The following is a 12,843-nucleotide window of genomic DNA, read 5'->3' on the forward strand; positions in this document are numbered from 1 at the left end:
GGTCAAAAAACCTCGTATTGTATTGGTAAAGTACTGAAAAATCAGTGACGCAGCGAACGTGTTAACAGTGATTATAAAGTACCATACACTATTAAAAATTTGTAAAGGGGTTAAAAAATATTTTTACAGAAGCGGGACTATTCTCCGATGACTCTGATGATGGAGAGGCATTCGCCAAGTTTGTGGGCAAGAGTGCTGCAGCCAGAAGCTACATGCCTGATGAAGGGGCGGGAGACCTCACCATATTTAGGTCAGTTAATAAGCCACATGAGGGCATACATCTCCAACTTTTCAGTTAGTACATTTTATAGCTCCAGCATGGGGCCTGCACCGCCAACTTTTCAGTTATGTGCATTTTAAGTATATAAATATCGCTTGTCTTTAATGATGAAGGGAAAACATCGTAAGGAAACCTGCATACCTGAGAATTTTCTTAATTCTCATCGTGTATGAAGTCTGTCAATTCGATTAGGCGTGGTAGCGTGGTAGAGGTAGGTACGGTGAAGGAAAACGTGAGGAAACCTGCACGCCAGAGGATTTCTTAATTCTCTGCGTGTGTGAAGTCTGCCAATCCGCATTGGGCCAGCGTGGTGGACTATTGGCCTAACCCCTCTCATTCTGAGAGGAGACTCGAGCTCAGCAGTGAGCCGTCGTATATGGGTTGATAACGAACAGCGAGGTAAAGTATTGCCCTACCCTTCTCATTCTGAGAGGAGGAGAATCTTTGATCTTATATTATTTTTCACCAAAAAATCGCAAGTTTATCGCAAACAGACAAATATAGAGATTATTTAAATATAACTATTCTGAATATATATTAATTATTTATACCTTATGTTTATCTTGACTGTGGCCACAGCATTTCCCCCCTTAAGACAACAAGAAATCGTAATACTAATACATTTTCAACGCTTAGAAGGTAATCCTTAAAAATATTATCTTAATATATATTTGCAAACCGACCGTGTGATCTTCGGTCGATTGAGTTGGCATCGCTCATCTGGCTCGTCGTTTGTTACCGCGTTGTTGTCCTGTGTATTATTTTCCTCGTTCAACAAAAACGCTGGTGTTACTCTGTCAATATTGACGTTGTATGGTTTTCCGTCACGATCTATTCTTAAAACCTTTTCTGTTCGTTTGATAACTCGGAATGGCCCTTCGTATCATAAATGATACCTTCGTATGGATGTACTAGTGATGGACGTAGCCTAATTTAATTTTGACTACCAGGGCAGCAGAAGAAGCCGAAGATATTACGGAGAGTCAGTCAGAGTCGCCCCGTCTGTACCAGGGCGAGGTGTACGTCACCAGATACCAGTACAAGGATGACAATGACGAAGACGCCACCGTCGTGTACTTGTGGATTGTGAGTTTATATTTATTTTATTTTATTATATATAATAACTAGCGGACCCGGTCAAGCTTCGTTTTGACATAAGTGCACTTATTCTCTATCCCTACTCTACCCTTCTATACCTCTACCCCTACCCTACCCCTACCCTACCCTACCCTTACCCTACCCCTGCCCTACCCCTACCGCTTGACTCTTAAACGTTTGTATGGGAAATTGAAAAGGGTTGTTTTTATGATTTTCCCGGCAATTATACTAATTTTTCTCACCTTTTAAACCTTCCCTATACCTCCACGAACATTTCAAGACCAAGATGAGATAAATCCGTTCAGCCGTTCTCGAGTTTTAGCGAGACTAACGAACAGCAATTCATTTATATATATATACAATGATAAAAATTAAAAGGTGCAGACAATTCGCCGTTGACAATTAAAATGAAATCTACTATGAACTTAAAAATAATTAAAAATTAAAAAGAGAAATCTAATTTTACAATTAAAACTACACATAATACATAAAAACACTACGTTTAACTTAATATAACAATAATTAGAAACAAAATGTAAACAAACACAGAAAAGGTGGGTATGAAGTGAATAAAACTGACATCAGAGTGATATTTGTATATACAGGCTGTTCATACAGTATTTGGTAATACTTATGTTACTTTTTTTTTTTTTTTTTATTCTTTACAAGTTAGCCCTTGACTACAATCTCACCTGATGGTAAGTGATGATGCAGTCTAAGATGGAAGCGGGCTAACTTGTCAAGGAGGAGGATGAAAATCCACACCCCTTTCGGTTTCTACACGGCATCGTACCGGAACGCTAAATCGCTTGGCGGTACGTCTTTGCCGGTAGGGTGGTAACTAGCCACGGCCGAAGCCTCCCACCAGCCAGACCTGGACAAATTAAGAAAATCTCAATCTGCCCAGCCGGGGATCGAACCCAGGACCTCCCTGTAAATCCACCGCGCATACCACTGCGCCACGGAGGCCGTCAAAAACTCATATTTATTAATGATAAGTTTTAGATAATTAATGATTAAACGAACTTACCTGTACGTGAAGTTCTATCATAATTATGCGAAGGTTTGTCCGAATAGATTACCACAAAGTATACACAGTAGTAAACACACGGTGCTGCCAGTCCACACTGTATTTGAGATGGATTTTTTTTTTTTTTTTTTATACTGGTATCCCTGCTACCGGATCTGTAATCTTCATTCAGTTTAGAGCAGAGCAGTTTATGCAATTACTAAAGTTGATATTCAAATGTTAAGTTAGACAAGTAGTAATTCTTATATAATCATATTATATAATAAATATTGTATATATAAATTATATAGACTTTATATATTATTCGGGAAATTGCACAATGGGGTGGGCGGGGTGGTAATCTATTCGGACAAACCTTCGCATAATTATGATAGAACTTCACGTACAGGTAAGTTCGTTTAATCATTAATTATGCTTCAGGTTTGTCCTCTAGATTACCACAAAGTATACACAGTAGATGTTGAGAGTGAAAATATCAACTTTTAGATCACAGTGAATAATTTTATTCCCGATGAAAAAAGATACAATTATTAAAATTGTTGATCAATTATTATTATCGGTCTTGTGATCAATCATTAGAACATTATTTTTAATATAAACAGTATTGAAAAGTACGAAACTATCAAAATTATACTTAGTTATATATCTATTACAGAATTTTTCAAATGTTAGGGAGTTACTGCTCCACCCTGCATATTTTATAATCAGATTTAAATTTATATTCAGCCCATGAGCTTTGGAAGTCGTGGCACACTGTGAGCACAACTGATTTTTGTGACTTTCTAGGTCTTATAAAAAGTTTATTTTCACTACGCAAGCTTTGTGTTGTATGAAAATAAAAATGTAGTGTACCAACAGGACATATTTCTGGAAAATTTGGAATAATCAATACAGATGATGAATCAATTGAGATGTTTCAGGACGAGAGCTTTTGATTAAATCGGGTATCATTATTAAATAGAAAATATTTTAATTCAGTTTTTTGAAACTCAATGATTCATTGGAGAACCAATTTGCTATAAAAAGTAAGCATAATAAATGTTTCCCAGGTATAATAGTTTTATTATTTGGGCAAGGGTGGACGTAGTCTATAAACTCCCTCATTAAAGTTTTAATATGGTTATCATTGACCACTTCTTCGCCCAGAATTAGTCAAAGAGCTGATCTACAGCTGTTCCATATTGCAAACCTGATTCATAAAATAATATTAAAAAACTTATAACATTTGGTACGGTACCAAGATACAAATTAATATTACTGTATTTACAAAATATATACACCACTTCTTTAGGTATGTATTGTATTGCCTTACTGAGTTCTCGGAAAGAGAAGACAACATTCCTGTAACCAGGGCAATCTCTTGATGTACATCTCGGTTGCTGGAATGGGAGATAAACAGCGTTTATGGTGGTTTAATTATAAGTGGTTCTGAAAGTAAAAAGACTCTTTTATAAGGGGTACCACGGTTGTGTCAGCCAGAGTGGGGCTATCATTGATCCTTTTTGCATTGTTATCAAATATTTTACTCAACTATTAAATTGTAAATGCATCTATAATAAAAGCGTCAGGATCTCTATGCCAAGAAATGTATCTTGCACATTTTTTAGTCAGCCTCCTTGTGAATAAATCAGTTTCTGGTTTTCCAAAAGGTTGGCATCATGATAGTTCCCATTCAATTTTTGGATGGACGCAACGTGGTTCTTTATCTGCGACATAATAGTCTGCTGAACTGATGTACTTGTAAGATGCAAGTTACAGTATACAGTTTCTTGTTTGTTGTAAGGTTTGGGAATTCACCGCCTCCCATGCGGTTTGTGTATGAAATAGCTGAGAATTCGTAAGAATAATTTGAGTATTTTGATAAAACTTTGCAAAAATTTTCCGTCGAGTCCGGAATGCTGCCAATAAAAATAATTATTGTACTAAATAATAGATGTGTCGTTCACGTACTGTGTCCGACCACATAACACTAGCACGTTCCTCTCCACAGGCGGCCCCCCAACCCGTAGTTGAGGCATCGCTATAGATTTTTATACAAAACTCAGTTTGATGAATATCATTAACCACTAAATACTAGTTAATAATGATGATGGTCAAATATTTGTTCTATTTGTAATCTTTCAAATATTGTCATATTTCCATTTTTTTTTTTTTTTTTTTTTTTCGTTTGTTTAGAGCCATCCGTATCGGACGGCGGGTATTCTAAGGTAAGTAACCCCAATAAACAAGCGAATGATATGACCTTACAGCTATAATACAATTAATATTTGCAATTTATTGACTTCCTTTTTAATTTTCAAAATCTTTTCCTCAGGTAAAGTGATTTGTAGTTCTGTTCTGAGAATTGATTATGAAACCCAGGAACTTACGAACATTATTAAGTTGACCTCTCAACAGATTTATTATAAGCATAGATGAACAGTAGGTACTGATAATAATCCCCAAGGCCTTTTGGGAGTATAAGCTATTATTAGATATAATAAAATATCATCAAAATATATTGTGACTACTTGATCTCAGTAAATTGGTCACTGCTTTCATTATTTTGATCCAGACAACGGACGCAGTAATACGGCCAAAATACATTAAATTATTAGTTTTTCTCCAAATTTAAAACGAATATACATGTGTATATGTTTTTATTATTATGATTAATGCTAATCAAAAATTAAGCATCCCTCAGGTCTAGAGGACTTATAAAACAGTTTTAAAAACAAGTTGAACATAAGAAGTGTCAATAAATCTGTTCAGTTATTTGAAGTTTAGTATGAATCTATATTTCCCATTATGTTTTCTAATTAAAAATGAAGGAATTAAAAGTTGATCTAAGCAAAGTTTGCATTCCGTAATAGCGTCTATTACATGTAAAATCATGGATAGGACGTTCGTATATCAATATTTTCTGACATGGAAGTATTCGCCTTATACAGGAACGTTTCTCTGTTTTGGTGAACTCGAATGTACCGAAGGAACAATAAAAGTCGTTGACTCAAAAGAGGCATCTTTTAGGTACCCTTTTATCTATGACATTATAATAGCATCACTGACCACCAATCATAAAAGTTTGAAAGCCTGCCGGCATATCTTACCCTGTCTGTTGGTGGTTTCGACTTTCGATCGCGATGTCGCGACGGACGTGACGACCATGTGACGACAGTTCAAACTGTCGTCACGTCAGAGTTGGCGTGGTGATTCTTGTAGGCAGGCTCCTTTGTCTTCCGAGTAACTTTTAACCTGTAATTCTGAGGAGAAATAGACCAGTTTCTATGTTCCCCTTATGGCTTATCCTTTGTGGAGGACAGCTTCATAGGAGCGAGTTTCATTTCCGCTCCAGATCTTTTATTTTTATTTATTAGCAGCGTTTTACTTCAGCGTATTAAGGAGTAAATTCCTTCATACCATAGAATCATGGCTAGAACACCTGAATTTAAGGGTATCCAACAGTATTTGTATAGGCACAGTAATTTTTGGTTCTGACGACATTAGTGTAGTGTCAGCCAGCTCCTTAGTTGATATTGCGGTAGCTCTATTGTATGGTTTGTTTTTATCTCTTAAGTGCGGCCTCTGTGGTCGCACCTACCACTTCCGGATTAAGCATTGGTGCCAGGTTGCAAGGTGCAGTTTTTAATATTCGTGTATAACCTCCTTGCTCGTATATTTTGGCACCTGACCCCGCTATGTGTTGTAGGCGAATAGCCAGATCTAGCTGGATGACATCGCTATAACACTTTGGTTGTGAAGGGTTCTCTCCTAGAATCATAGGAAGTTCATTGTCAAGTACTGATAATGTCGACTTCTACGAGTCGAATCTACGAGTAGGTACTTCAGCGCTGCTGTATCCGGATTGACGACCGTATTAGTCGAATGAAATGGCGGTATCAGCAACTTTCTAGTTGAAAAACTTAAGCATTGGCACCTTTTATGATAAGAAAATACCAAACAGAATATGTTTTCACCTATTCTATTCCCTTAAGATTATCTGCAATCTCATTTTTATTTTATTTTTTTTTTTAATATTCTTTACAAGTTAGCCCTTGATTACAATTTCACCTGATGGTAAGTGACGATGCAATCTAAGAGGGCAGCGGGCTAACTTGATAGGAGGAGGATGAAAATCCACACCCCTTCCGGTTTCTAGACGACATCGTACCGGAACGCTAAATCGCTTGGCGGTACGTCTTTTTCGGTAGGGTGCCAGAGCCAAAGCCTCCCACCAGCCAAGAATTTATTGCCGTGGGTTAATTAAGACAAGGTGATAGTCCCGGAGACCGCCACGCTATGCTTAATGCTAATGATTAATATCGTGTAGTGTGATATTCCCTTAGAATCAATCATAATAAGAATCATAATTTCAAAATTATTATTTGTGTTAATTACGGTAAAAATGATAGTCCCTAAGACTACCCGCAATGCTATGATATAATAAGACGCAATTATCAAATGTTACATTGATATTTTTTCTCATGTCGTTAATAGAGTGATAATCCCGTAGATTACCCGCGATGTTATATTGCAAACATCCGTTTTTTCAAGTGATAACCCCGCAGGTTATTAATTGCGTCAATATTATTATTTTCGTTAATTACGGCAAAGTGATAGTCCCTAAGACTACCCGCAATGCTATGATTATTAAGACGCAATTATCGAATGTTACGTTCATATTTTTTCTCATGTCATTTATAATGTGATAATCCCGTAGATTACCCGCGATGTTATGTTCCAAACATCCGTTTTTTCAAGTGATAACCCCGTAGGTTAACAATGATGTCTATTGACATAAAAAGATTATGAGAGTATATGAACTTATTTTACCTTCAATGTTTAATGTGTCCTGCAATGCGGACAATGAAGCGGGCGATGACTTGATGAGTTTTTCGATTCTGATGACACTGTTGATGAGGTGGACAATCTTCTTGGAGACTAGGACGACCTTTCTTTGTGTCGTGCGCGCGTCAGTATCTTACCCAATTTCTTAATTTTTCTTGCTATATTATCGTATTCTTCAGATAAAGGAGTTTGTTTTCCCTTTTCTAACACTAACAAAGGAAAGTATTCTTTAAACTGTTTGTTTCGTTATACAAATAACTGACGCGTAGGCACGTGTAGCCCGGCGAAGCACAGAATGTGTAATGAAGATTACAGATCCGGTAGCAGGGATACCAGTATAAAAAAAAAAAAAAAAAATCCATCTCAAATACAGTGTGGACTGGCAGCACCGTGTGTTTACTACTGTGTATACTTTGTGGTAATCTAGAGGACAAACCTGAAGCATAATACTCTTTAAATTTTTGTTTTATATTTTTTATAGTTAGAATGTCTTTTAATGACTTGACTGAGTGATGCTCTGATCTATACATTAGCAGACGCCCCGCGGTTTTGTACGTGTAGTTCCCGTTCCCATGGAAATATGGTAATATAAAGCCTAAGGCACTTATTATTAACGTGGCTTACTAGTTTTGGTACCGACAAAGACGTACCAAGCGATTTAGCGATCCGGTACGACGTCGAAACCGAAAGGGGTGTGGATTTCCTCTAACTACAATATTGATCAAGTACAGATTTCTATATTATCAGATGTAAACCAAGATTAACTAACGTATGGCAGTAAGGCAGTCACGAGTGAAATTACGGCCTGGCAACCGCCAGTAGCAGGGTTAAAGGATCCTTTAACAGTATACTAATACTCCCCTTCTCCACTCGTGTTGCCTTCCAGCTAAGTAACTAACAATGAAATGCTATAATTGTAATGGCCTCACTATACGGTTAACTGAATCACCGAATTCCTTCACTCACCGCCAAACTGACCAGATCCAGCTAAATCGTTCAACTGGATCAATTTGAAATCCACCGCGAGCTCTCTCAGAGATCGTCAACTGACAGATGTCCACAGACAAACAAGTGACAGATATTAGTTACTTTAATTAATGTAAGATGGCGCTACTATCTAATCCTCCGACATATATATTAAGAAGCACGAAGTTTTTGGAACGGCAAGTTTTTACACATATCGACGGTGGAAAGGCAAAGTGTATTAGTAACCGCCACTTTAAGCGATATTGAGTTATATAATATACCGTTGGAATCGGGAGAATTTTATCTTTCGAATGATCCGGGTTTCATCACGATCTGATGACTTTTATGGTCGTTAATACACCCCTGATTTTGAAGATTTTCAAATTTTTTCGGGTTTTAACTCCATACTAAATTCGGTATTTGATCACTGAAACATCTCTTAACTAAAAATTTTTACCTTATGCTACTTTGCCTTACTTGAATTTTACTAACATTGAATGTTAAATCAATTTACCAAACTTTAATACTATATTTTATGTAATTGATGCATTTAACCCAACTTGACTTTTCTTTATTATTACATTTTACTCCAATCTAATATACTGTATGATTGACAAGTTAATACATTTTATCTATCCAAAATAAAATTATATTGCGTTCTGCTGTTGTACTAAATGTTTTTTATTCTTTAATTTTTATTACAAAATAAAAACACCCTGGCAAAGTGAGCAAATGCCAAAGGGGCATGGAGCGTAGTTTTTTTTTTTTGAAACTAAAATTAAGGGACAGAGTTAAAAACGAAGTCATCAGGAAAAGAACCCAAGCTAAAGATGCTGCTCGACATGTTCTCCGCCTTAAATGGAAATGGGCAGGCCACATACAAAGAACATCAGACGATAGATGGTCCCAAATTGTTACAAACTGGTACCCACGAGACTCAAAACGCAAACGGGGTAGACCATTAAGAAGGTGGAGTGACGATATAGTCAGGGTTGCAGGTAAAACATGGCAACGAACAGCCAGAGACAGAATACAATGGCTACAATTGGAGGAGGCTTTCACTGCTTTATGCAGTCCTTACAAAAAAGAAATGAAATGAAAAATTAACATTAATAACATAATCTATTAAAATTAGATAATATCAACTAACCTACTAACAATCTATAAAACTTGTAAACCTTAATAATAATTTTCAAAAAAATGTCTGTAATTGTAAGGAAATAAAGCTATTTTTTTTTTTTAATTTTTTTTTTTTTTTATTTTTTTTTTTTTTTTATTATTTATTTATAATTTTTATTATAATTTACAGGTTTTTGATAAGTATCTGAAAGTTTAGGTTCTGGCTTAAATAATAGTGAAGTGTAATATTATATTTCAGGGTGAAAAAGCTGACGATGCTAGCAAAGAGGCTGGTTTAAAACTCGTTGGTGAAATCGAAGAGGAGTTGGAAGGCAATGTCACTATTGTGAAAATACCACAAGGGAAGGAAACTAAACACTTTTTGAGTATATTCAAAGGTAAGCTAAAGTAGGGGAGAGCGGGGCGAAAGTGCCGATTTTGATAATACCTTTTAAAAACCGGTTAAAACGAGTACGATGTCTGAAAGTAGTAAAGTATAAAAATTCATATCTATAAAGGAATAGGAAATAGATTAGAATTTTCTATTATATATCAATGATTAGAATATAACAAAACACTAGATTTGTTTTCCGATTTATGGTCTGTTTTTTTTATTAAAAAAAACTATTTATTACGCATTTTTTCAGGAAATCTCCTAATTATTTGCGGAAGCAAGGAAGAGGAATACAAAGCTGAAAACTTTAACAAATCTTACGATGACACCGGCGTCCGATTATTCAAGGTTTGTTCTATAAAAAAAAATTCGGCCTTATTACTCAACACATCACCTCACTGTTAAGCACGTGTCTTTTATCTGAATGAGAGGAGTTAGGGTAATAGTCTGATATCCGCTGATCTTAAGCGGATTCTTATAGAAAATTTTGAATTTTGAATTTTTGAGATATCATAACAGAGAGCCGTGATAGCCCAGTGGATATGACCTCTGCCTCCTATTCCGGAGGGTGTGGGTTCGAATCCGGTTCGGAGCATGCGCCTCTCAACTTTTCAGTTGTGTGCATTGTAAGAAATTAATTATCACGTGTCTCAAACGGTGAAGGAAAAACATCGTGAGGAAACCTTCCAGAGAATTTTCTTAATTCTGTGCGTGTGTGAAGTCTGCCAATCCGCATTGGGCCAGCGTGGTGGACTAAATTGGCCCTACCCCTTTAATTCTGAGAGGAGACACGAGCTCAGCGGTGAGCCGAATATGGGTTGATAATGATGATGAATCATAACTGCAGATTTTGCGCAAAGGGTCAGCCTCTCCAGTCCAGTCCAGCGCGGAAATGTAGCCAGTGTTCTTGCCACCATTCCACGTGGACATGATTTGTATAGTTATTAGGATTAGCTTAAGTTTCTTATTGTATTCTTTCTCAATCTATATCTATCTATACTTACAATAAATCTGTAGAGAGATAAACTCTGTACATGAAATATATTTCCAAAATAACTATTAGCGGGTGCTTAGTGATCGATACTGATGCCAAAAATGCAATCAGTAAAATTTTTGTCTGTCTGTATGTTCGTTATAGAAACAAAAACTACTCGACGGATATTAACGAAACTTGGTAGAATTATTCTTCATACTCCTGGGCAGGTTATAGTATACTTTTCATCACGCAGCAGTGCAGAGCAGAGCAGTGAAGGGAAATGTTGGGAAAACGGGAGAAGTTGCTCCATTTTTACAGCGATACTACTGTAAGGGCTGGATTAAAGAGATCTAAGGGCGGACGAAGTCGCGGGCGTCAGTTAATAAACAAAGAATTAAAAAACTGAAGGTTTTCTTTATAATTCCAGGTGGAAGGAACTAAAGTAGGTGTAGACATGCGTGCCACACAAGTGGAGGAATCCGCTAACTCTTTAGAGGACGACGATATCTACATACTGGAGACCCCGAGCGCTGTTTACATGTGGAATGGAAAGGTACCCTCTTAAATTGTCTATGGTTTTGACACAGAATACATAATAATCGGCAGATATAGCGCACAGAACACGACGGTGTCGTAGCCGCTCCAAATACAAAATTCAAAAACAAATACATTCTCGAGTCAGTACGACCGAGGCGATGCATCAGTAACTTTCGATATTATTTAAGAAAAATTACTAAAGAAATAAGATGGAGTATTGTTTTATTGATTAGCTGACTCCGTATGGTTTCACCTGCATGGTTCCCGTTCCCATAGGAATACGGGAATAATATATAGTCTATAGCCTTCCTTGATAAATGGGCTATCTAACACTGAAAGAATTTTTCAAATCGGACCAGTAGTTGTTGAGATTTGCACGTTCAAGCAAACAAACAAACTCTTCAGCTAGAGACGAATATCTTAGCATATTCCATGGATTCACAGTGCGGGTGCCGGGTCCATCGCGTGATAGAGAGAAGAACTCCGAGAAGGAGTCCTGAACTTGTGACTACTGGATGTAGGGTTAAGGAATTCCTTGACGATCGATCAACACTCCCCGTTCTCTGTTCGTATTGTTCTCCCTGCCTATCCAAATTTGGTAAGATCCTATTAGAGCAGCTTTGGATACTAGTTCTAATATAGAACTAGCTGCACTTCTAGAGAGGCCAAGGTCTTTAAGCAAGTTATAGAGAGATTTTGCTGGTAATCCTCTCGCACCTACTTCTACGGCGTCCAGACTAACTACATAGCCATTTTTAGTTAGTTCATTTTTTAGGTCATAATATTATTTTACGTAATATATATTATATTATTTTACGTAATTGTTGTTGGTTTTTATTATGGGTTTCACTCATGCATTAACTTAAGCCGTTTAAATCATGAAGTGTCTGGTTTTCAGACAGTTTTTTCCTGTGTTTTTTTCATAAACGGCTTTAATTAATACGTCACCAGCTTCTAAATGATTTAGAAGGTAGCACATACGATGTTATTAGTCGCTTTTTAGTTTATCTTTATGATTTTGAAGTCGGATGATTTTTTTTGTTAAAAACATTTTTTTTACTTCTAGGAGTCTAGCGAACAAGAGCAGGAAGCTGCCAAGAACTTCGTCACATCACTGGCTGGTGACAAAGAGGTCACAGAGATTAACCAAGGAGATGAAACGGACGAGTTCTGGGAATTTTTGGGTAAGGAGATACAGTTAGACTCCAGATATCACAGTCAAGGACTAACTTGTGATTAAATAAAAAGAATAAACCAGCCAAGTGCGAGTCGGACCACGCGCAGTGTAGGGTTCTTTAGATTAGCACTTTCAACCCTTATATGCATAAAAATTCTGATAACAGTACCCCACAATATGGACTATCATCAGCATCTTACCCTTATCCCACTTAAGTGGGGTCGGAAAATATATCAATCTTTTTCATTCGTCTCTATAACTCGTCAACTCATCATCCACTCCCTTTACAAACATGTCCTCTTTTACACAATCCAACATTCTTTGGCCTTCCTCTCCTCTTATGTCCTTCCAATTGCACATTCAATATTTTTCTAGTAATATGACTTTCCTCTGTCACTGGCACCACCTTCAGACTTCCTCTTGTAATCTCATTCCCTAT

The 12,843-nt window shown here is 36.8% G+C and overlaps 1 protein-coding gene and 1 long non-coding RNA gene across 3 annotated transcripts in view; one reads left to right on the forward strand and one right to left on the reverse strand.

The window, feature by feature from the left end:
* The window catches only part of LOC112058519 (gelsolin), a 102,894-nt gene that overhangs the window by 16,834 nt on the left and 73,217 nt on the right, over positions 1-12,843 (forward strand). For both annotated transcript variants that reach the window (XR_008252214.1, XM_052890072.1), the window contains exons 10-15: positions 130-250; positions 1,231-1,366; positions 9,580-9,718; positions 9,968-10,062; positions 11,118-11,243; positions 12,294-12,411. Coding sequence is in view for 1 of the 2 variants with exons in the window: in XM_052890072.1 (XP_052746032.1) it covers positions 130-250; positions 1,231-1,366; positions 9,580-9,718; positions 9,968-10,062; positions 11,118-11,243; positions 12,294-12,411 (735 nt within the window). In the remaining variant the exon portion in view is untranslated. The remainder of the gene's footprint in view (positions 1-129; positions 251-1,230; positions 1,367-9,579; positions 9,719-9,967; positions 10,063-11,117; positions 11,244-12,293; positions 12,412-12,843) is intronic.
* On the reverse strand, positions 2,055-7,678 carry LOC128199662 (uncharacterized). The gene is made up of 2 exons (XR_008252217.1): positions 7,221-7,678; positions 2,055-5,650 (listed from the first exon to the last, which is right to left on the reverse strand). It is a non-coding gene; the product is annotated as an uncharacterized LOC128199662 (long non-coding RNA).

The sequence above is a fragment of the Bicyclus anynana genome, chromosome 27 (genome assembly GCF_947172395.1).
Source record: "Bicyclus anynana chromosome 27, ilBicAnyn1.1, whole genome shotgun sequence".
Lineage (NCBI taxonomy): Eukaryota > Metazoa > Arthropoda > Insecta > Lepidoptera > Nymphalidae > Bicyclus > Bicyclus anynana.